Here is a 23,346-nt window from a genome sequence, read left to right as displayed (position 1 = left end):
AACGCAATATAATAAATAATTATTTCAAGACCACGGCAATAAAGGAGTTTGCTAAATGAGAAGCACCGAAGCATTAAGGAGATGATAACCATTAAATTTAAATTAAGATGTAATTTTTATTCTAAAATAAAATTGTATTTACTTTAATAATCATTATTTAATGTTTTCAGTGTGTCGAAAGTTTGTAAAAAAAGTATTGATAACAATGTTCAACATCTGTCGTTAAAATGTAATGTTATTGACAGCAGCACTGACATTGACAATCTATGTTTTGAGGAGTTTGTAGGCCGCTGTTCTTGGGGCGGATTTTATTAAATTGATACGATTTACAGAAAAAGTGGACATGTCGTCACCGCCGCCCACAAAGCCACCTCGCGGGGTGAAACAAGGGAAGGAAACGGTAATAAGTAATTTATTTAGGGCGCCTTTAATCTAAAGCGAATTAGTCAATTACACATTTATCTATTACGTATTCCACGCACAGTACAGAATTAAAAAAATGTTTGGTTCATCTACAAATGCAATATAGTTAAAAACAAACTTTTAATGTTACTGTTATTAGTAATGTCTGCAATGGTGTACCACACTGCTGCAATTTTGCACTTAGTCGGGCGGAACCACTATTTCGTACAAATTTTTAAAGCGACAGATATAACAAGAGATATTTAGCTACTATCACTAGAATCGAACTGATTGTTTTATTTATTTTAGAGCGGACTACTTATGTCGGTAATTCGAACGTTATCTGCAAGTGAAACAAATGAACAGCGTGAAAAGGAGAGGGCCAAACTGGAGAAGGAGTACAAAAAGAGTGATGCGCGGCTGGACGACCTGGTTGCGGCGCATGCACAAGAGATAACAGAAGTTATGCAGGTATGACCCACCGTGCACATATTTGCTTTAGTATACTTTGTCCAAAAATTGTAGAACTGATATAGTTTATTTAGTTACTGGTATTTAGAACACTTATAGACAAGTTATACTTTCTGTAGTTACTTTTATATATTTATTTTATAAGCTTACTAGTAGCTATAAGGCTGAGATATGTATCTACTTTTAAAAGCATTCAGTGTGGATGCCATAGCAATAGATTTTAGAAGCCTGTTCCAATTAGTAACAAAATGCATCATAATACTTTTCTTTGGGTTTCCATTCAAAGTCTAAACTTGCCTGAGTTTCAGAGGATATAGATCGGTATGCTTTTTTAATTATTTGAAAATATTGTATGATCCAGTCATTGTAATAACCAGAAATAATGTTATGTCTAATACAAGACGCTTCTTTTTTGCAATTCCTTAGTGTCGTAAGATGCTTAAGCTACCTAATTTTGCATTATGCCTAACATTTGAGCAGTAATTCCATTTCTGTATAAGTAAGTTAAATATAGGCCTCCTTAACTGGCTCTTTTGTAAGTCCATGCATCAATATGATGTGATATGTAGCTTAGGCAGCATTCAAGGTATTAAACTGCTTAACAACTACCAGTTTCAAGAATTCATTTCACATATGAGAAATAATAGAAAACCCTCAAACACATCATTCAAAATATGTAGTAGCGAGACATGGGCATTTATCAGTTCTTTTTTTAAAACTATTTGAGCCTATTTGAGCTTCTACATTGTCTACATGTAAATGTATGAAATATTATTTGTATTGATTGACTTTTATTAATGAGCTTATAGCTATAGTGAGCATGCTCAAGTATTCCATCTGTTGTTTTTGCTTTCCAGAAATTCTCAAGTGTCGGTGCAGCACTGAGCGCTTGGGGAGCGCACAGTGCCGCGGCCGTGGCCAGGTTAGCAGCATGCAGGGCGCTGCTGCGCCTGCGCCGGGCAGACCTGCGGCGCCTCTGGGCAGACGCACGTGCACATCATCATGCTCTCAGGATGCTCGCCGACATGTAAGCATATATGTTTTACTGTCTATGGAGAAGACTTAGGACGTGCTTTAGATGCTATATTTATTGCTAATTAAGGAATAGAAGAATTTAAGAAAGAATTTGCTGTAGTTTTTGTGTTGCCTTCTTTTTATTAATGTCCTAAGTACTCTGAAAGCCTCCAAAGTGATAGAGTACCATAGAAAGTAAGAAGATAATAACAGTATCTATAATAATGATAATTTAGATAGCAAATAATTTAAGATGAAAATTTTGTTGATATTAGTTGCACTGGAGTATATTGATCGTGGTTTTAAGTGAATACACTCAAAAGACTTGTTTTTTATGAGTCTCACAAGTCTGCTCTGCATTTTTATAGCTTTTTAATTTAATTTTTGATTGAAGTTATATAAAATTCATGGTGTATAAGCTAGAACGAAAAATATGAAGGTTCAATTGGCTTCAAGTCAATTACAATATTATACCCGCTACAGAACCATGGTAGCCTAGTAGACAACATCCTGAATATATTGCCATTGAATATGTTGTTGAACGAAAAAGCTCTACACTATTCTAAATTATATATGAAGAGTATTGTAAGGTTGATGAGGGTTGTGGCTTGCAGCGAACGCGTGGTGGTGTCGGAGCGCGCGTGCCGCGAGTTGGCGGCTGCAGGGCGCGTGCTGGCCGCGGCCCACGCGCTGCAGGCCGCGCTGCGCACGCGCTGCACGCAGCTGCCGCACGTGCGCGCGCTTTCCGCCACTGCTGACAACCTGCAGGTCACTATTGCGCTGTATACACAAATTTTTGCCTTGTCTTCTCATGCCTCCCCAAAACAACTTCCATCTTACGCAACTGTTACGCGACAATGACGCCTGCCAATGTAACGGTTCCACAATACAGTTCTTTTAACATTTATACAAAAAAAGGCAGTGTGTAACAGCAATCCCTTACCTAACTGCAGGCTCACAGTGAATGCCAGGAAAAAAGATACAAATAAGAATAGAAAAAAACCTAATTACCTGTTAGTGCGGATAATCATTAGCAATGTGTTTTTTCGGACAGGAAACTGATATAAGCGTTTTTATTCTACACCTGCAAAGTATTCACTTGGTCCCATAATGCACGATTTTGAATGTTTTTTGATAATAGATCGAGTTAATCCTTTTAAAATACTTTACTACATACAGCATGCGGGGATTCATTTGGGATACACATATCTGATATGGCGTTCACTCTATTTTAAGTAAACAGATTGCATTACTGTCACCAAAAAATTCCATACATTTGAAATTGTAGCAAAAATTTCACTTGTTGTCACTTGCTAATGGAAATGTGTAACAATATAAAAACAAAATGACATGTAGCCGACCTTTTACCATTTTTATAAATAATGTGCAGAAAAGTTGATTTCCCATGTTTCTATTTAAAATAAACTTTAATATACCTAGTGAGGCTCGTCAATGTAATATACCTATCTGTAATATATTTAATCAATTGACTATAACAAAATAGTTACATCGTACAAGCGAGCAAACACTTTAGTAATCTGTGTAGGCACCATGACGCAGATCCTCTTTCGGCCACAGAACAAAAAATTTAGAATTAGAACCCCAAATTTTATTGGGCAGCATCTATAATATAACAAATTTGACTTGCATTTGTAACAATATAGATGTATAGTTTGAAGACTTGTAGTTGGCTTCTAATTTAATGCCCTCCTAATTTAATCACTGTACATGTGTATATAGTGATATCGGACCCGAAACCGAAATAGTTATAACCAAAAGCGTGGCCGGTGACGGGTGCAGGTGTTGTAATGCTATCGCTGCGGTGGCATGTACTCGGCAGGCCATGAAGCTGGAGCTGGTGGAGCAGATCGTGCGGCGGCTGAGCGACGCCGTGTACCGCAGCGAGCGCTCGCCCCTGCCGCGGCGTCCGTCGGCGCGACGCACCGCCGCGCTGCTGCTGGCCGGTACGCTACACGCGGCCCGTGCTTTTGTGCACGCAGCTTCTAATCAGCACGCGGTGAACATCTTACTGCGTAGTCTAAATTTGGTGGCTTGCAATTGTATTTTGTTTCTAATTTGACAGAGAAAAACGTTCCTTCTCATTTTATGTGAAAAATTGGGATATATTTTTTTAAAGTTTATTCACATTTACCTGGGTATGTGATGCCATTTTCTCCTATCACTTTATGCTATTTCGTAAATAATTATACAAACAAAACGGGCGACCAGACATCCAAATGCGCAGATTGAAATCGCTCAAACCAACTATGTATTACTTTACCGACTTATAGAGGTACATAGTTTTTGCGGCTTTCGATGTGGTTTGCCTTTTGTGAAGTAAAATTTTAAAATGTATAGGATTTCTTCATTAGCAGAATGAAAAATAAATTAAAAACTGCACAAAAAAAATGTACTAATTTGTCTCGTTTTCAGTGCAGCCAAAATATTTTCTTACAAGTTTATGGGTACTTATGACTATAAAACTTTTCCTCTGTCCTTACGATTGTCTTAGAACTCACGAAGAGTGAGGAGGTGACGGACGCGTATCTGCAAGACATCACTCCCGAATATGAGGCCTCCCTGTCGGAGGAGGACAAGACGTTCGAGAGCACCGTTATGATATCACTGGAGGCGCTGGGAGTGCTGGAGCAGCTGCGGGAGGCCACCGAGGTACTGACGCTCGGCCTGCGGTCGTGCGGCGGCGCTCGTTCCTCCAAACAAAACTAATACACTCTCTGTCCATAGAAATTCAAAGTTCAGATTCAAACGGAGCTGCTGGAGGTGATAGAGTCGGTGTCGCACCGCATCATTGAGGAGGGCGACGCCGAGGCGGGGCCCGAGCCTGATGGGGAGCCCGAAGCCGATGACGTCGATGACGACGGCGAGATGCCGGGCGCTGACGGCGCGGCCGACTCGGGCCGAGCGCTCGTGCGCCTCGTTGCCTGTTTGGCTGACGAGTTCCGCGCCTGCGGAGCCAGGCACAAGAGGTAGGCCGAGAGGGCATCAAGCTGCGCGTGTGGAGAACTTGGTGGGCGCGGGGTACAGTGCACGCTGTCGGCAGGTTGCTGCAGCTGTGGCGCGCGGCGCTGCAGCGGCACGGGCTGCCCGACGCCGCGCTGCACACCGAGCACCACTACTGGAGCGCGGTGCAGCAGGTGGTCAGTATGTCTTTTTTATTTTACCTGAGCAATGTGTGCTCGCCATCGTACGGATCACCGGTTACGGGTCGTTCTGTTGGCGTGCAGTTGCAGCTGCTGCTGACGGAGTACCTGGAAATCGAGAGCGTGACGCTTGCGGCGCAGCGTGCGGGCGGGCCGCCCGCCGACCCGCAGCCCGATCTGCGCCTCGCCGACTACTTCGCCAAGAAACGCCCGCCGCGGCGCCGCGCCAAGCTCTTCCGCCTCGCAGGTGGGTGCATTGCCGCGGCTCGTCTGCCCCCACTCCCCCCCACCCCTCTCCGCTCACTCACTAACCGGGCACGTGCGCAGCGGAGGCGCCCAGCAGCCCGGGCGGCGCGCGGCGGCAGCGCTACCCGCTGGTGTGCCGGCCGCGGCCTGCGCTGCTGTACGCCGCTCTGCCGGCGCTGCAGCCGCTGTGCGCGCACATCGAGTCGCTGCCCGGGTACGCGCCGCCTTCGTAGCTTTCGCAACCGTTAACCCGATGGTCGTCATGTGACCGTGCATGCGCGTGTTGCAGCGGCGGGGAGTGCTCGCTGCGCGCCTTCGTCTCGGACTATGTGCGCTGGGGCGAGAGCGAGCGCCTGGCGCAGGAGGCTCGCGCGGCCGTGGAGGCGGCGGCGCGCGCGTCCGCTGCGTGCCGCGAGCGCACTACAGTCGGGGCGCACGCGTGAGTGTCCGCGCGAGTTCGCTGCGTGGTGTTGTTGTAAAGGCAGAACGTGAGTGAGTGTTTGCGTGCGCGTGCGTGCAGGGTGTCGGTGTGCGCGGCGCAGTGGTGGGCGGCGGTGCGCGCGTGCGCGGCTAGTGCGCGGCGCTGCGGCGCATGCGGCGGCGCGGCTGCGCTGCGGGCGGCGGGCGGCGCGCTGGCGGCGCTGTGCACCGCGGCCCGCGCGCAACACACGCGCCTGCAGCCCGCGCTGCCGGCGCGCGCGGCCCGCTGGCTTGCCGATGACGACATCGTGCGCTTCTTGCAGTCGCTGCCCAACTACCGCGCGGCGCTGTCGGCGGACAATTCCGCGCCGTCGCAGCAGGTGCGCGCCTCCTGTAGCCGCTTACATTACAATTTAATATGAGCATGATCCGGCCTCACGGGTTCTTAATGTTCGTTTTTGTGTGTTCCTCGTACGTTGAACGCAACCTTCGCAATCCACCCGAAGCAAATAATTACAAACAAAACAGATTTTTCTTGCACGTATACGTTTTAATAAAATAAGTCAGCCGCCTATCTGCGGTAATATCTTAATAATTTTTTAGCACAATGTATAAAGATTGCGATTTCACCTTTGCATAAGTGCCGTAAGTAGAAACTTGTTATTGGCTAACAGTCAATTAACTTAGAGTTGATTAGGTTGTTAGTTTTTGAAGTCTTCAAGTGAATAACAACAAATCTTATCCCAGTGAATATACGAGGTTGTCGAACAACAGTCCGTAACTATATGCGCGTGTGACACAGGAGCTGAAGCAGGCGTACGAGCGCGAGGCCGAGATCCTTGGCGCAAGCCTGGGCGACGGCGAGGTGGCGCGCCGGGAGGTCGTGGGCGACGTGGGCGTGCTCGCGGACGTCGCGCTGCTGTGCGAGAGCGCGGTGAGTGCACACCGCGCGCGCGACCGCTCGGGAACCATTCAACGAGACATTCTGTTGCATATCTCTGTTGGGAAATCATCATCGCCGGTCGCCGCTCGCCGCCTGCCGGCATCGCTCTCGACGCGCAATCAACTGTGCGAGCGAGGGAGATGCCCCGCTGCCCCGCGCTGCGCTGGCCGTGCAGATTTATATATTAATAACTAATATAGATGTAGGCAACATTCAACAACAAATGATCAGTATTAACCTGGATTCCTTACACCATTGGACTCTATCTAAGTCGAGCTGTTGCGGCGAGTCTCGGGAAGGAAATTTTAATGAAAAATAATTAGAAAACAATGAATAGCTGTTTGGTGCAGCTGATGGAAGGACACCAATTAGGCATAAATTAACTGCAGGCTGGGAAGAGCTGAGTATGGATAGGAATCATGAGGTAGATTTATTAGTTGGTGTCGCCGCAGGACTGGCTGAGCAGCAACGTGCGCACGCTGCCGGCTGCGGTGGGCTCCGCGCTCAAGCCCTCCGACGAGTTCCTCGCCGAGGTGGCCTCTGCCGCCGCCGTCTTGGAGGACATCTCCCACAAGTGCCTGCTGTTCTTGCACCTCGAGGTAAACATTCAGCGATTCAGAGTCGTCCCCAGAGAAAGCACGTCGCTCTTATTTAGCTCTTAGCTACTTATTTATACAAACACCTTCGGCCTATGATAATGTAGTTATCTATAAGCGAAAAACATTTTTGCCTCCTGTGCATGTCCACTACTAAAATATAACATACAACGTAAGATATGCTAAATCACATGAACATTGAAATGTCTTATAGCTTAACTAAACACAGCGTGGTGCATTCACACAAGTTATAAAACAATACACTTGTCGTGGCGCGGCGTGGGCACGACGCACGCAAGACAAGTCGCTGGACGCGCGCTCGCAGGCCCGGTCCTCGTGCCGGTCTTTGGAAGGGGTCTATGACTTGCAGTGCGCATGTGTCGGCTGGGAAGAAAAAGTAATATGGCCGCCTCGCCGTATCAAAATACATTAACACTAGTATAAGGGAACCCTTCCCCGGCGCCCTCGCCCAGCGCCGCCGAGCAGTCGCACCGCTGTGTGGACCCACGCTCGCGCACGACACGCGCACGACACCCGCACGACACGCGCACGACACCCGCACGACACGCGCACGACACCCGCACGACACGCGCAATAGCGAGCAACCTCATTAATTACAATTCGTCGCATTATGGTTGTCACACGTTCACACCGCACTTACTGTTGTCTTAAATTGCTGACTTTGATTATTGTTCTCGGCACTTTTCTCAAATATTAGCTTCAGAAGTTCTCTGGAGCGTGTCAAAAGAGCAACCCTGTACTAGTTATCCGGACCCCTCGTCATCGGTATTCATCTTGATAAATTTAAGGAAGGAAGGAAAATATTGGTCCTTTTCTTGCTTAGGATGGACTTCCGCAAGGTAACGCCTGATTCCATTAAATACCTACGTGCATAATTTTGTTGGCAATTTTTATTGCTGCTGTTCGCCTGTTATTATCTGTATGTAACGACTTGCAGATGCGCATCGAGTGCTTCCACTACCTGGGGCAGGAGGAGCACTGCGAGTCTGTTGCGGGCACAGCTGGCGCCGGGGGAGCGGAAGGGTCGGGAGGCGCTGCACAACTGGCCGCGGCCCTGCTCGCCTTCCACGAGCGCGCCGCAGCCGTGCTGGCGCCCCCGCGTCGCGCGGTGAGTTCCCCGCTCAACTGCTCCAGAAAAGGCAGCAGGCACTCAATGTCGCCGGCAATCTTGAGCAGGCAGCTCTGTGATCCAAAATGTGTACTAATATGTTACCTTCGGTTTTGGAGTATGTGAGCAGCAGCAAAAGTAGACATTGTGTGGTCGGCATTGCTCACTTGGATAGGAAACCGGGTGCGTGCCAATACGGGCGACCTGTCCGTACCGGAATTACTCGACACACTCGCTCTGCGGATGTGACGTAAAGTTTGACACGGAGATGTCGGCTGTATAGCACGGTGTCGCGTTGCAGTACGTGATGAACGGGCTGGGCGAGATGATGTCAGCGGCGCTGGTGTGGCGCTGGCAGAGCGCACACGGCGCGCCCGAGCCGCGGGCAGCGGGCGCGCGGCTGGCGGCGCTGCGCCACTGCCTGGCCGCGCTGCAGCTGCCGCACGCCGGCCTTCATGCCGCGCACGCCTACCTACACCTGTTGGCCTGCACGCCCGAGGTGAGTCGAGCCGCCCCGCATATCTAGTCCCGCCCCGCACCGACACACACCTGTCCCTGTACAATCTGCCGCTCTTTGGCACAGGAGATCATAACGTCGGTGCGCGAGAAGGGCCCGCAGTTCTCCGAACTGGAGTACCTGAACGCGTTCAAGGTGATCGGCGCGCGGCGCGGCGTGAGCGCGGCCGACATGCGCGCGCACCTGCAGCGACTGGCCGCTGCGCTCGGGCACGTCGGCGTCACCGTCTGAATGCACCCCCACCGCCTCACACTGCCCCGCCCCCCTTAATAATGCTCTCCGCAATCTTCAAATATTCGAACACAGCACCAGCCAGTATCTTTTGTATACTCTAAACATAATTATATAAAATGTATTATAAATAAATCTCTTATTTTAAAATTATTTCATTATTTTACCTTTGTAAGGTTAAGGCTTTTTCATATTTGACTTTTATAAAAAATTGTGTCTATTTTTCGTTCAAAGGCGGAAAATGTTCAAGTCCCTCTTTTGTGGTGCCATTTAAGTTAAAGTAAGTTAAATCTGAACTACGTTTATTGGGAAAGTAAAAACAAAATAATAGTGTCCTAAAATTTTTAGTTACATTGTGGGATTTTAAACGCACCGAACTATTTGTCTTTGTGGGCAGCTTGACATGAATAAATTTCATACAACACATTTTTCGGTCACTGTGACGTACTGTGTACGTTTCTACAACTTTACTATCGATATTTTACCTAAAATAATGCTCTATCAATCAACTTCTAGTTTTCTATAGAAGTAAATAATAAAGTTAATTTTGCTACGCTATATTTACGGATTAGCGTGATTACTTGTCAAAAAAACAATATATAAAATAAATTATGTTTTGAGAAGACTTAATGAGATGTTTTAAGTCATCTTAAAACATTATTTCTTCAAAAAATTATCTTGATCTAAGAATATCAAAATTATTTTATTCGCAAGATTAAAATTTCTTGTACACATGACAACACCCTATTGCGTCTGTCATCTGACCCAAATGTCTGTAGAACTAAGCCGAAAACAAAACATTACTGTCATCGTAACGGACAACAACGTTTACTTCATTATAAAAAAGAAGTTTCAGTTATACACATAATTATTGCATACATAGCATTAGTTTGGTTAGTCCGCGTAAACAGATAACCGCTTAATGTACGGCGATGGCCGATGCTGAATTAACTGATCTTCGTAAACAATGCCTTACCAGTTTGTATTCTTGCGCGGAGAAAGTTTCTATGTTTTTGAACGGACAAGAGAAGGAGACCGAGTACTCTAAGCTCAAGTCTAGCCTCGAGGAATATTGTTTATTAGAAGCTCGTCAAGATTACGCAGACCAAGCCATGGAGAAAGCCAAGGTGAATTCTTACAGTTCAATCTATTTAATTTTTAGATTGATTAAAAGTTAGAGATTTTGAAGAAAAATATTTTTTTAGCATTTTTGTCACCGCCGCACACTGAACAAATAACTTTTGTTTTTAAATTAAAACTGTAACATTCATTTGCTTAAATTATTCCAAGAAATAAAAGGATGGTGTCGTAAGGTAGCGAGAATAAATAAGATTTTTCAGGCGTGCTTGTTTAACAAAGTTTTGTCCAAGCAAAACTATAATTTTTTCTTTACTATTAATGTAAAACTAGAAGATTTAAATTTTTAACTCATTACAGTTCTAAGATTTCCTCAGATAAATAATTCTCAACAGAGCAATATCGACTCGAAAAACTTGGACTCTCTGCATGATATGTTTCACTTGAACTTAAACAAGATGGTAGAGACACATCACAATGTTAATCAACATCCATACATGATAAAGTTGAATGAAAAGATGAAAAGCTTGGATGAATCAGACCTGGCCATCACTGAAACACAAGAACAATATGTAAGTGGGAAACAGATGTAATGTAATGTACCCTCCCTCAAATAACAAATAATTCTATTCATTATTCTATAGAAACTTGTAATATCTATGATGATGATAATTGCAGAAGTAGTGTTGTCAATAGTATAGTATTATTTAATTATTTATTCCATATACCTTTTATTTCTGGCTACACCCAATACCTAAATGGTAATGGAACATTACATTAGCACCTCCTGATTGCTGCTGGATAAGAAGCATTGCTTTAATACCATGAGTTATCTTCTCTTCAGTAATTTGCTGCCCAATACCAAGATTTTGTAAGCACAACTATTTTCATTTGCTTTCTTGAATTCTTATCTTAATTGACTGTTCTCCATTGCCAGAAAAGCCATAGTGGCATTCACGACTTTGTCTTGCTGCAAATACATTGATTTTTGCTAATATTATTTTGTTATATTTATTTAGAAATGATTCTCTGAGAGGCACTGTTATTACATGATTGGTTAAGGTGTTACTTTCCAATCTAGTCTGCACGCAGCCCATGCTGCAGTCATCAGTTTCTTGTACTGCCATGCACACATACATTAGAACAGGAGTTGAACATGAAAGTGTGAGATTCACACATTTGTAGTGTTCATGCGACATTTCTTATTCATTAGTACTGTTGTGTTGCTTAAACCACATCGTCTCTGATTGATATGTCTTGTATGAAATGAAGGAGTATGTACTTTCTAATAATCTATTGATTGCATCCAATTTTATTTTAAAAAATGTATAATGATGATAAGACAACCGGGTAAAGTGCAGATATACTTTCAAACATTGTTATATGATTGTCAATTGTGACTGAACATGTGCTTGCAAGTGGTGCGTGGGAAGACATGACTTTGCAGCTTGTGGAGCAGAGCAGTACCAGCTGGAAGTTTTTTCACCTTTTATAAACAGAATTGTTGGTTATATATAATTCGTTCTATTGTATTGTCTGTCACTATCTATCAGCCTACACTCACTCTTGTTCTCAGATTGATCCAATCACAAAAAGACCAATAAAGGACCCAGTGAAAAACTCAGTGTGTGGCCACATTTACGAAAGAGAATCAATTAAGGAACTAATTAATATGAGGAAAACAGTCAAATGTCCAGGTGAGAAGCACATTTTTACTGTTGACCTTTGTGTTGTGATGTAATAAGTATTGCAAATTTCCTGGGTTATTTATAATTAACCCAGGAAGCAGCATCAGGCATTCTCACATGAGGCTTGGAACAAACTCAACAGATACTATTTTTAAATCAATGAAATAGAATATGAATGGAAAATTGTATTACTCAACATGTAAATACCTGGATTAATTTTTGTCTTAATGTTGCAAAAACAAATACAGGGTTGCAAAGGTTTTCTTTTTGGCCATCACCACTCTATGGGCACATTGTTACCACACATTTTACATATCTGATGGGTTTTATCACAGTAAATACAATTTAGTTTTAAAAACACACAAACAGCAGTACTGTGTAGGCCAAACTAATCATAAAAAAGGTTTGGTGGACTGTTCTAAAGTGCAAGTGTTAGACATGTAGCTGTGCATATGAAGTGCAAGTCATGTTGTCAGTGGCGGGGTGCGGCAACACGCAGCCGTTGGAGGCCCGGCACGTGGTCAGCGCCGACGAGCTGCGCTCCTGTCTGACGCTGTCCCAGCACGATCGGCACCGCGTACTGCAAACCTGCGACCTGGACACCAGTTCACTTTCGCACTAACGTCATCAGCGCGGGCTTGCGGAATACCTGGTTATTTTACACGCTGCTTGCTATATATAAATGTAAATAAAAACTTGTCAATTATGTCTTTTTAAACTTTTAACTACGGGCATATTTGTGGGGAAAAGGTTCATCAAACTGCTCAGTCTGTGGACGTTTGAAAAGTAAAGGAGAGACGGCAGACTCTTTGCGAGTGCATTGAAACAAGTTGTTTTGCTTAAACTTTATTCAGCAGGAACCTATGGTAAAAATGATGCCAGCGCATGAGTGTCCACATCAAGATTCGTACAGGCCGGGGCGAGATTCTACAATGTCACTTAAATTACACAAACTACACGGTAACTTGGCCATTTGAGCATATTTTTTCTTGTACTGATTGCAAATTCGGTTTAGTACCCGCGACAGCCGGGCCGGCGGCGCGTCGCTGCCGCGCGGTCTCGGCCGCGAGCGCGCTCGGACGGCGGCGAGTATGTATCTCGATGTGACACGCAACGTAAGCTAATATAGATTTTATATAAACTTGGTCCATACAACTACAATCAAAGTGCATTAACAAGAATAAAAACTTTATAAGTCTATACTGATTAACTATCCGAAGCTCAAGTTTCAAAACTATGTTTGCGACCGTTCTAAGAGCTTTCGAACGGGCGCGGCGTCAGCGCCGTGAGGTCGCTCCCCCCTCGTCCCAAGTACCACACGACAGCGGTCGCTCCCCCCTCGTCCCAAGTACCACACGACAGCGGCCGCTCCCCCCTCGTCCCAAGTACCACACGACAGCGGCCGCTCCCCCCTCGTCCCAAGTACCACACGACAGCGGCCGCTCCCCCCTCGTCCCAAGTACCACACGACAGCGGCCGCTCCCCCCTCGTCCCCAAGTACCACACGACTGCGGCACCTCACCAATGACTCCGCGATCGTTTGTCGCTCATTGGCTCTGGTGAGCATTCGTTTTACTATAATTAGTGTAATAAGTATAAAGTGATTGCAGGCGGATTCTGCGGGCTGCGCTCCCCCTGCGACCCGGAATTATATTAGAGCAGAAAATAATTTGAGAATACATTTCCTGTAAACTAGCAGTGGCACTAGATTGTTGATCGAAAAAAGTGTTTCTATTTAATTGTTTGATTAATCAGTGTGCAAACTTTTTTTTTACCATGTGAAAAGAAAAAAATAAAAATATTTTTTATACTATTTTCATTTAGATTGAGACCACATAGTCAAGTCATTCGAGTGCCTTGATTATTAAGAGGACTAATATTAATTTTTAATATTTTCTTAAAACGAGCTCGTGCGGATGCGACGCGGGAGCAGCGTGCGGGCGGTACTATCTGTACACACACGTGCACTCACTCGCGCAACACTCTGTAGAATATAGTTACCAAACTATTTCTATTTTACGGACTAACAAGTTTGAATATATTTAGTAAACGCTTTTCAAGAATTTCCCAACCCCTAGTACCGTCGTCAACCGCGTTAGCGCGAGTTAAACTTAAAGTAGCGAGTTGGCCGTAAGCACACAAACAAGTAGCAATCGAAACAAATTTGAGTGCTCGCGGCGCTTGTGGATCGCCCTTAAAAGATAGATGAAGTAAATCTTTTTCTATCGTATTTTACTTAATAAATGCAACGACTTCAAAAAGAAGTAATAGTAGATAGGGATTTGTAAGATTAGAAATCACTGCCTCCGCACACTAGCATCGAGTGGACGGACAGCGGGGCTGCGCGTGCGCTGCGGGCCTCCTCGCTCGACCTTCAAACTCGCACCCGGGAGCACGCAATCAGCTACGACGAGATCGGATTGACTATATGCAATCATACAGTGCACTTCTCTGAATCCTTATTTAGTTGCAAGGTTTTATAGGATCCCGGTAGGTCTGTTGTGAACCCCTTTTTTTGCACACTATGCAGAGCCTGCACAGCATTTATACAATGGGGCCCAGCAAGGTGTCTGCATCACAATTGTCAACTAACTTTTGTAGGAGCAAATTGCGCTTTGAGGCCATGAGGAAACCTACACGAAGCGTGACAAAGAGCAGCTGGAGTCCACCGCGTGCTGGTGCGAAGGCAATCGGAAGCTTAGCGTAGCAACGTAGCAGTTCCTATTCAAAACGTCACTTTGAAGTGCCTAGGCATCGCATTCGCACATAGTGGCCAGCACCAGTGCGACGGAGCGCCGCGCCGCCTCGCTCAGGTCGCGCCGCGCCTCTGCGAACTTGCGCAGTGCCTCCACTACCTTGGCCTGCTTGTAGTCGCACGCCAGCTGGTTGTTCTTGCACGTGAACTCGAGGAAGGCCAACAGGTTCTCGGCGACCTCGGGCGGCATCTTGGCGCAGTTGGTCTCGATCAGCAGAGACAGATGTTTGCCTAGCTCGGCGTCGAGCAACTGTGCGACGAGCGCCCTCTCGCGCTCTTCCTCCTCCTCCTCCTTTCGCCGCAGCGTCTCCAGCGCAAGCAGCGTCAGCGCCAGGATGGCCTCGTTCTGCATTACAGCGTGCGACGCCACCAGCATGCCCACCAGGCTCGACACACAGCCTTCCACCTGCGCAACCATCGCATGCATTACTCTACGGGCTCATGTTTAAATCATGTGGACGTGTGGATACAGGCGCAGGCCTGTAGACCGGGCACGGATATTTGTACACTACAGCTGGAGACAAAGTTGATTGAGCCTTCTTTGTAAAAAAAAACAACGCGGCGGACCCTGCACACGTCATTTACATGCCCTTGTTATCGCTATCGTTGTTATGTGGACGATTTCGCATTGCCGGAGCCACTAGCAAAGTGATGGTGGAGATAAGCAAGTCCCTGAACACACGGCACTCGCGGCTGCGAGATGTAGGCGTTACATCGTACACAGGCTTTAGTGCGTGTGCGTGCGTACCTGCAGCAGGCGCGGCGCGGCCAGCGCGTGCACCTGGCGAAGCGCGCGCGCGAGCAGGCGCGGCGCCTCGCCCTCCGCGCCCGCGTGCCCCGCGCGCGCCCACCGCGCGGCCGCACGCAGCGCCGCCGCGTCGCACACCAGCTGCCGCGCGGCGCTCTCTGCAAGCGGACCCACGCGCTCATGTCGCAATTGTTCTCTTTTATAGGCACCGCGAAGGAGTCTGCTACCTGAATTCTGAATGCCAAATATTATAAAATTTTAAATTGTACATTAATTCCTATTAATTACGTCATTTGAAGAACGCAGGCATGTCATCGTCACTGTTCATCAGTGATGTGATGCTGTCCTCGGTTATCTTCTTTCCTGTTAGGAGTTCGGAATCGTCCTCCGAACGCGAGCAGTTGGCCACCAGGTGCACCGCAGTCTGGTCCACCCCCGGCTCAATCTTAAACCTGTGTAGATACTCCGAGAATCCTTCGTGCCCCGTCAGCATTTGGACCAAGACCGTGTCCAGCTCGATGTTACGGAGCGGGAGGTAAGATGAGACGGCATCGGGGAAGAAATTCCGTATTGTCGATGCCGTCGTTCCTCCCATGTACCTCCTATACCATTCGTCAAGTGTTTCCAGCTTAAGCTGACGCTTGACGAAGCGACCTCAATATTGTCGCAGTTTCGTTGTAGATCTATCCAGTGGAAGCGCGCGTCCACCCCGCACGCAACGCTTTTACGCTACTGTTTCGCAGCGCAATCCGGTGCGAAGCAATACGGCCTGTAATATCCGACCTGCTAGTAGAAAATAACGGGATTCGGTGTTTTTACGGCTCGGGGGTACCAACAGGGCAATGGTTCACATGTGTGTGGGTGTGTGTCTGTGCAGCGCACCTTGTCCATCCACCAGCATGCGTATGGCGGCCAGCAGCTTGTAGGCGAGCTGGTGGTCGCGCACGGCGGGGAGCGCGCGCAGTAGCGTGCGGCAGGCGCGCGGTCCCGCCGCCCGCTTGTTGTGCGCCGGCACCGACAGGTTGCGCAGCGCCGACACCGCGCCGTGCTGCACGCGCGCCGCCGCTGCGCTGCCTTGCCCGCCGCGCTCCCCCTCGTGCTCCCCCTCGCGCTCCAGACGCAGGCACATCTCGTGGTGCGCCTCGAATATGTCTACAAAGTGAATGCAATTTAAACTCCACCTTTGGCTAATGTTCCTGTTGAAGTTTTCTAATTCAACACTCACCCAGCAGCTTGTCGTAGATCTTATCCCCCATCATTTGTATGCAATATTCGTCTTTGCGTGCAAAGTTGCCAATCGCCAGGACGGCTGTGGTGAGCAAGTAGTTGTTGCTGGAGTCCAGCCACCGCACCATGTCGAGGTAGACCTCGCCCACACCGTTGTTGTACAGGATGTTCATTGCTTCATCTACATACAGAGCAATACACTTATTTTGGTGCCAATTATTGGCTAACATTCTGTAATGTTCCTGCTGTTCAGTAAAAACATCTTTAGTCACATAAAAGTACAGACTAAAAATGAAATTGTTATAAAAATAATTATGGCTTGCAGAATAGACACCAACAAAAAAGTGCCCATGTCACATTAACAAAAAGCAGGTATTACAATGGATGCACACAGAATTGACACACTTAGTTATTGTTCTGTGTAGTAAAATTAATCAACTTTATTTGAGGTCTTAATTTGTTAATTAGCGGCTGCCTATTCATTTGTTTTCAAGTCTTGCAGCAGCAGGTAAAACTATATACAGCTTTACGCAATAACAGTACAGTTGTACTAGGAGCCAGTTACAACTTGACACTTGTAGCATTATATTGTGTAACTAATAAAATGTGAATCAGCTATGTATGAAAAGAATTTGCATCAACTCACCTCCGGTGAGCACAATGATGATAAGGTCACAGGCCTGCTTTACCACTGCCTCAACCTCAACATCCTCTACATTCATATCCCCGGCCTCATGTTTCTGCATCAGCTGCTCCAGCCGCCCGCACAACAACTGTACACCACCCTCCGTTGCCAGAAGTGTCTTCACTGAATCTGAATAAAAACACAAGTTTACTTTAGTGAGTGAAATCTTTTGTTGGCTTCTCTAAACCTGTCTTAATCAGTACATATGCGCTCTTAGTTGTAATGGTATACAGCACATGCAAGCCTACATTATAACTTGTGCATGTCTATAGATCGGTCTATTTGTCACATAGAAGCTAGATTTCTATTTTAAGTCAAATGATGACTTACTGATTGTATTCTCAATAAGATAATATCATAGTTATTGGAAGCGCTTTCTGTTTGTGAACACTCACCATGCTCCGCTTGCGTGTGCAGATGCTCCAGGCACAGCTCCGACACCTCAATATTGGTTGTATCTCTCAAAACTTCCATCACTGTCTTATTGACATTAGGTGGGAACAAATACTCCGGCATGTTGTCATTTATGACACTGAATATGAGCAAAGTTGTCACCACTGCCTCATCATTCATTTCCTCTTTCTCTCTTTCACACACGAGAATTTCTTTATGCAATTCTACTGCACCATCCACTACTATTGACTCTGAGAACTTCTGTCCTCCTATTGCATAGTTCAACAGAGTCTTGCTTACAAGCAACCTGATCTCTTGTAATGAGTCATCTTTCAGACAACTCCTTAGCAAGTTCAACAGCGTGGCGACGCCGTTGTTTTCTAAAATGACGCCACGCGAGATGTCGCAGTCGCAGCACAAGTTGCCGAGGGCCCTGCAGCTTTGTCTAGCCAGTTCCGCGGTGTCTGCAGTTATTTCTTTGCTCAATATACTCAACAAACATTTGACGAAGTCCTCTTGTGCGTACGTTTCCCTTTTAACCTGACACTTGGCGAGCTCGGAGATGGCCTGCACACTCAACAGTACGAGTGACTTGTCGCTGCCGTTTATCAGAGATTTCAGGCACGGAGACACGTCGTATTGGTAGTTTTTTCCAGCAGAGATTATCTCATGTAACTTAGCCTTTAATTCGTTTATATTGCTCGCATTTTCAATAACTAAGGTCTCAAAAGAGTTAGACTTCTTGGTTGACTTTTCTGTAAATGTAGAGAATTAATATCATGACTGTTAATATTAAAAACCAGTATATTTAAATAAAAACCTACCATCCATATTCGGTTAATAAACGAAGTTACTCAAAATTTAATACGATTTACACGTTTTAATAAGTCGACGGTTTATATTACCACGATAATCATTTTTCTTTCCTGAATTACCCGGAGTTTACCCGCGGAATAAACACACGGTTTGACAGCGCTTTGATCAATATGTCACATGTGTCACGTCCCAAGGGCTGCCGCAGATTCGCACGTCTTGAACAGTTTAAATCTATTTTTTTAAGCATTAAATTTTTAATATTAATCGGTTATTATTTAACAGTTTTTTAGAATAATATTAATATAGATTATTAATTACATTTTACTAGTGCGTTCCTGTAGATTAATATATGAATCTGTAAAATTTAGTCTTTTATTTTAACAGTATACCACAGATAGTATATCTTCTTCTAAATTGCCATTTTCTTACGAAGATCGGCAACCATTAGGGTAATCTTTATTTTTGACATGGCAGCTCTGAACACCGAACGGATGCTCTTTCCAAAGCACTGGCGTAAGTTTTTCATGCCGGACATTCGACTTCTACCAGCACTTTGTTTTCCGTGAATCCTCCCCTTTACGATAAGTTGCAGTGGCTCTTATTTTGAGTTTCTCATCATGTGGCCTAAATGCTGCTTTGTGCAGAAGTGCTGCCTACGTACGAGGAAAGCGTTCCGGGCTTATTCGGTTGGCCATATAATTCCGAGGCTGATCTCCAGCGTCATTTGTCCGATGGTGTATATTCGTTTCTTAACGCTTTGATAACTGCAGGAGTCCCGACGGATCGAGACCGGCCGAGTACGATAAACCTTTGCGTTATATTTAAGTTTTTGAACAAGTCGAAATGTAGTTGGCGAGTGATCATAACGGGGCAAAGCAGTTACTGCTACTCGGTCCTCTTTAAACGTCCACTACGTGTACAATATCATCAAAGTTCAGCGTCGCAATGTTGAAAAATATTTAAAAATCGAATGCACAATAGAAATTTCAATTTATTTTTCCAATTATTGCTTTTTGTGCTAGTGATAATGTTTGGAAACCGATTGAGAAAAACAAATGAAAATTTTACGTTTCGTTGTATTGCTTCACAATTTTACGTTGATAATACGGTTGAGTGCTATTTACGAAATTGGATAATGGGTATATAGTTTATTTACCCAACGCGCGGTATATGTGTATTTGCGACTTTTAATTTGTTATGGTTGACCTATCGATTCTACTCTTGACAGTCTAGAACAACTTTACAGATAAAAACAGACGAACAACAAATACAAGTTTATCCGTTGGTTACGTTTAAATTTCAAGAATAAATAAGCACTGTCATAAATTCCAACATGATTGGCACGCTTTCTGCACTAACTGCGTTTTCGATATGTTTTCAATAAGGAAGCCGATAGCATCACGTATATGAATAAAAATAACTATGAATGTGTGCAATAAGCTATGTGCATGCATCTCTATCGACTTGGGGAAATCTGAAAGATGTATCGCAGCCTGCAATGAGCCTTGCGATCGCAGGATCAATTGCGCACTTACTCTTGTGGGGATAAAGAGTTCAGTATGTTCACTGAGTCTATGCGGCTATGGGAGACCAAATGAATGTGTTTTGGAAAGTTCATCTTTAATTAGCTCGCGGATATAAGTTACACAAGCAGCCGCGACGGGAGCGTGGGAACGACTGGCGACGCAGTCCGTGCACCGTCCCCGCGTCGCTTAGTAAGCTGACTCCATAAAATGTAGGTGTCCCTGCACCCCACTTATGGGTTGGGGTCACTCATGCGGCTAGTATGCAATGGTTTGTATTATTGCCTTGAGTATCAGTAGTGGAGCTCGTAGCGGACACAGCGACACGAGCGCTCGCCGTCGCCGAGCGGTTATCGGCGGCACGCGGGCGCGCACGTGCGCCGCGCGCTCAGTGCGGCCGCAGGAACGACGACACGCACGCGCCACGGCGCCAGTCCACCATGCAGGCTCTGCGGCACGCGCTGCTGCCGCTGTGCGTGGCCGCGTGGCTGCTGCGCCCGGCGCCGGCTCACCAAACCTTTCGTTACGAGCAATCGCACAACTACGGACGAAGTAGGCGCGCCATGTAAGTACACCGGCGGCGTCGGCTGCGTCTCGATCCAAACGCTTTATGCCAAAAGGCATTCCAGCAATACTGGCGGCAACCGACGGGATATTAACGATAAGGGCGGTGCAGTAGGGTGGTCCTGTATGTGAAAGCCTCCACCTTGATCTCGAAGTTGCGATAGTGAAATAGGTATAGGGGGGAAGTAGTGCCTCCTTCATCGCTGACAACCTGCGCCCATCACTCCTAGAATTCGGTAGAGGAGTGGTGCAGATTGCAACAAAAGGAAACCAGGCTCAGAAATAGAAAAAAGAGAAAGACTTGCAAAAGTCAATAAAATAAATGATGCTTACTTTATTTTAGGCATAGAGAAAGAGTTAAGTTAAGAGTAAGGTTTTTTGGAAAAAAAAGTAAGTAATAGTCTGTGGTAAGAAAAAATTGTCATAATTAATGTAAAAAACTTTGATCTAGGTACGTAAATGAAGGAAGGAGATGCAAAAAGAAGATATGCAAGCGAATCATAAAGATTATGTGAAGCGTAAAAGGAATGAATAAAAGATAATGTGAAGGACAAAAGAGAATGTAGAATAAAAATCCCCAATACAAAGCGGGGGGAACGAGAGGCCCCCAAAACGAGAGTCATTAAAAAGAAAAAAACAACCAGCGGTTTTTCCTTACCTCTCGCAACCGCTGGCAACGATTTTTCGGTATCAGGAATGAGAGACACGCCCAGAGATAAACAAACAATTATAAGAAAACCTTATTGTATGAGTGATGCACAGGACGGCACCACTGTCCGAGTTTCCTGGGGACGGCGGCTACCCGCACCCGCAGCCGCTGCGCGTGCCGGCGCCGCCCTACGTGCGCCCGCCCTACCGCGCCATCCAGCAGGGCGTGCGCCGCGCCGACGACCGCCGCGTCTACTCCAAAAAGTTCCACTACGTGCCCAAGCTACTGGGCCACAGCGTTTTCTGCCAAGCCATGGTCACCTGCAAAGTACGTACACCGAATACAGGCGCCGCACCCAGCTTACAGTTTCTAGTTTAACGTTAGACAGTCAGTCACCCGGAGCGCAGCGCGGAGGCGACGCGGGAGGTGCGCCCGTCAGCGCAGCGTGCGATGCGCAGCTGCACGGCACGCTCTTGGTGATGCAGTGTCCTAACGCGAGGCCGCACGCTCCGCGAAGTCTCGCGTCCTCTCATCTTCTGAACCTGCGGTAGAGCGAGCAAGCGAACTCTTATACTAATGATGATTTGTGAAAGAACAGGTCCACCACTACCACCAAATGTTAGACATCGTGGAGAAGCTTCATTCTCTCGTTAGTCTCATAATTATCTCTCGTAAATCTCACGATTTCACTGGGTTTCGAATGGTAGAGGGTTGAGGGCGCTTAACATTAACTGTCTGGACTCGACCTAAGGCGGAGGCTTTTTCGAAATATATTCGAAATCGGAGAAGTATTCGCAGTGAGAGAAGTGGCCACAAAATTGAAATGGCAGACAATTTGTCGATTAGGATCTAGTGTCGTGAGTTGTTGGCGGAGGATGTTGCAGAGCGCAGTGTTCGGGCAGATCTCGCACGTGTCGGCGGAGGCAGCGGGCGGGACGCCCGTGTTGCTGGGCGGCGGCGCGGGCTACCGACACCTTCGGCTGCTGGTGAAGGCGGCGCCGGGCGTGGCACTGCGTGGAGCTCTGCGCGCCTACTGCCGCGCGCCCGCACCCGCACAATAAAAATTGTCGCCGGCTTGTTAATGTAGTAAAGACGTTTGCCACGGCGCCCGCTGTATCATTTGTCCCCCGCTCTTGCCAAGTTTGTTCTCGTCCTAATTACATACCAGTCCCTAGATGATAAAGCCTGTCGCCCGCCAAGCAATCGGTCCGTGACCTTTTAGGCGTTGCACTGTCTACTGAGGATCAAGTCTGTCGACTAGGAAGTCGATTCTCCGGACGGCACCTCAACAAAGCCTTGTTACTTCAAAAGCTTATTTACTGTAGTAGTGAACTGGCTGCTTCGGTCTGCGGGAACTGTTAGCGCACAAACTGGCCTCCCGGCGCTAAGAATATTTAATTATGTACTGCGCCGCTTACCGCGCACTCACAATAACGATATGGTTTCATTATGTTACGCCTGCAAGAACTCTCGCAAACTCTACAGTAGCACGCAACAGAACAGCGGGCCCCCGCGCGCTCGGATGGAACCATTGTTTACCGTGGCCTGACCTCTGCGCAGTTGCATCCTAGGACTTAGCTTAAAAGTTGAATACACCGTCCCTAAGATAAATGAAAAGGCTATATATATATAAACTTAAAAAATAAAATTACACGCACGCTCTGCCCGTCGACAACAGTTCATAGTCCGAGCGCGCCGCTACTGATGTCATGTAATAACAAAACGTTATCGGATGCACTGCGCGCCCGCTGCTGGGCTACGAAAAGGTTAAGGTCGAGGGGGCGTGCGCGCGAATGCTCACGCGCACGGGGACGCCGAGGGGGAGCGGGGGGGGGGTCGCACGCTTGAAACAATTAAAGGAGCGGTCGGTTCCCGCGGGAGCGCGCCGGTTCGAACCAACCGCGTCGCGACACAGGATGTTGATTATTCTTTTAAAAAAGTATAAACTTTTTATCGGGTTTTATCCGCTAATAAATAATGGAAACAGTTCACTGAGGCACGAATGTTACAATTGCTTCTGTATGCTGTCAGTGACAAATACAGCAACAGAAGCCGGCAGCTTGTCGCGGATGGAGCAGGAGCAGAGCGCTG

At 46.4% G+C, this 23,346-nt stretch overlaps 4 protein-coding genes across 7 annotated transcripts; 3 read left to right on the top strand and 1 right to left on the bottom strand.

Moving 5' to 3' along the window:
* Positions 1 to 274: 274 nt before the first annotated feature.
* On the top strand, positions 275 to 9,219 carry Sec8 (Secretory 8). Its single transcript, XM_068774330.1, has 17 exons — positions 275 to 400; positions 712 to 873; positions 1,731 to 1,900; positions 2,502 to 2,655; positions 3,728 to 3,851; positions 4,400 to 4,557; positions 4,633 to 4,874; positions 4,949 to 5,045; positions 5,133 to 5,295; positions 5,376 to 5,508; positions 5,584 to 5,719; positions 5,780 to 6,094; positions 6,517 to 6,648; positions 7,110 to 7,256; positions 8,212 to 8,382; positions 8,684 to 8,881; positions 8,966 to 9,219. Exons 1-17 carry the CDS (start codon positions 344 to 346, stop codon positions 9,128 to 9,130), a joined length of 2,724 nt encoding a protein of 907 aa, XP_068630431.1. The 5' UTR covers positions 275 to 343; the 3' UTR covers positions 9,131 to 9,219.
* A 728-nt stretch (positions 9,220 to 9,947) lies between these two features.
* On the top strand, positions 9,948 to 13,681 carry LOC137931284 (E3 SUMO-protein ligase NSE2-like). 3 transcript variants are annotated; one of them, XM_068774719.1, is made up of 4 exons: positions 9,948 to 10,257; positions 10,585 to 10,779; positions 11,784 to 11,904; positions 13,506 to 13,681. In XM_068774719.1, the coding sequence occupies exons 1-4, from the start codon at positions 10,063 to 10,065 to the stop codon at positions 13,550 to 13,552; spliced, it is 558 nt and encodes a 185-aa protein (XP_068630820.1). In that variant the 5' UTR covers positions 9,948 to 10,062; the 3' UTR covers positions 13,553 to 13,681. The 3 variants fall into 3 exon arrangements, with proteins under 3 accessions (XP_068630820.1, XP_068630818.1, XP_068630819.1); XM_068774717.1 differs by lacking the exon at positions 13,506 to 13,681 and adding an exon at positions 12,372 to 13,259; XM_068774718.1 differs by lacking the exon at positions 13,506 to 13,681 and adding an exon at positions 12,372 to 13,258 and having other exon boundaries at positions 10,603 to 10,779.
* vimar (visceral mesodermal armadillo-repeats) lies at positions 13,320 to 22,951 on the bottom strand. 2 transcript variants are annotated; one of them, XM_068774715.1, is made up of 8 exons: positions 22,908 to 22,951; positions 18,528 to 21,797; positions 17,706 to 18,458; positions 17,272 to 17,439; positions 16,624 to 16,806; positions 16,281 to 16,550; positions 15,399 to 15,556; positions 13,320 to 15,056 (listed from the first exon to the last, which is right to left on the bottom strand). In XM_068774715.1, the coding sequence occupies exons 2-8, from the start codon at positions 18,532 to 18,534 to the stop codon at positions 14,643 to 14,645; spliced, it is 1,953 nt and encodes a 650-aa protein (XP_068630816.1). In that variant the 5' UTR covers positions 18,535 to 21,797; positions 22,908 to 22,951; the 3' UTR covers positions 13,320 to 14,642. The 2 variants fall into 2 exon arrangements, with proteins under 2 accessions (XP_068630816.1, XP_068630817.1); XM_068774716.1 differs by lacking the exon at positions 22,908 to 22,951 and having other exon boundaries at positions 18,528 to 21,816.
* LOC137931285 (uncharacterized) lies at positions 19,596 to 22,355 on the top strand. The gene is made up of 3 exons (XM_068774720.1): positions 19,596 to 20,607; positions 21,369 to 21,582; positions 22,158 to 22,355. The coding sequence occupies exons 1-3, from the start codon at positions 20,483 to 20,485 to the stop codon at positions 22,314 to 22,316; spliced, it is 498 nt and encodes a 165-aa protein (XP_068630821.1). The 5' UTR covers positions 19,596 to 20,482; the 3' UTR covers positions 22,317 to 22,355.
* Positions 22,952 to 23,346: the final 395 nt, after the last annotated feature.

This window comes from Battus philenor, unplaced genomic scaffold (genome assembly GCF_028537555.1).
Source record: "Battus philenor isolate CCGP_79_NKW_IND1 unplaced genomic scaffold, ilBatPhil1.0.hap1 SCAF_7, whole genome shotgun sequence".
In the NCBI taxonomy this organism is placed as follows: domain Eukaryota; kingdom Metazoa; phylum Arthropoda; class Insecta; order Lepidoptera; family Papilionidae; genus Battus; species Battus philenor.
This window is presented reverse-complemented; position numbering and strand designations above follow the sequence as displayed.

Excerpts from the sequence above, each read along its gene's own strand:
- Sec8 (XM_068774330.1), top strand. The coding sequence starts at position 344 with ATGTCGTCACCGCCGCCCACAAAGCCACCTCGCGGGGTGAAACAAGGG. Across the intron at positions 401-711 it reads TGAAACAAGGGAAGGAAACG|AGCGGACTACTTATGTCGGT; the intron begins GTAATAAGTAAT and ends TATTTATTTTAG. Across the intron at positions 5,509-5,583 it reads CACATCGAGTCGCTGCCCGG|CGGCGGGGAGTGCTCGCTGC; the intron begins GTACGCGCCGCC and ends CGCGTGTTGCAG.
- LOC137931284 (XM_068774717.1), top strand. The coding sequence starts at position 10,063 with ATGGCCGATGCTGAATTAACTGATCTTCGTAAACAATGCCTTACCAGT. Across the intron at positions 10,258-10,584 it reads AAGCCATGGAGAAAGCCAAG|ATAAATAATTCTCAACAGAG; the intron begins GTGAATTCTTAC and ends AGATTTCCTCAG. Across the intron at positions 10,780-11,783 it reads CTGAAACACAAGAACAATAT|ATTGATCCAATCACAAAAAG; the intron begins GTAAGTGGGAAA and ends TCTTGTTCTCAG.
- vimar (XM_068774715.1), bottom strand. Across the intron at positions 17,440-17,705 it reads GCACACGCAAGCGGAGCATG|ATTCAGTGAAGACACTTCTG; the intron begins GTGAGTGTTCAC and ends GTTTTTATTCAG. Across the intron at positions 15,557-16,280 it reads CATGCTGGTGGATGGACAAG|AGAGCGCCGCGCGGCAGCTG; the intron begins GTGCGCTGCACA and ends GTCCGCTTGCAG.
- LOC137931285 (XM_068774720.1), top strand. The coding sequence starts at position 20,483 with ATGCAGGCTCTGCGGCACGCGCTGCTGCCGCTGTGCGTGGCCGCGTGG. Across the intron at positions 20,608-21,368 it reads GGACGAAGTAGGCGCGCCAT|GACGGCACCACTGTCCGAGT; the intron begins GTAAGTACACCG and ends AGTGATGCACAG. Across the intron at positions 21,583-22,157 it reads AAGCCATGGTCACCTGCAAA|ATCTCGCACGTGTCGGCGGA; the intron begins GTACGTACACCG and ends GTGTTCGGGCAG.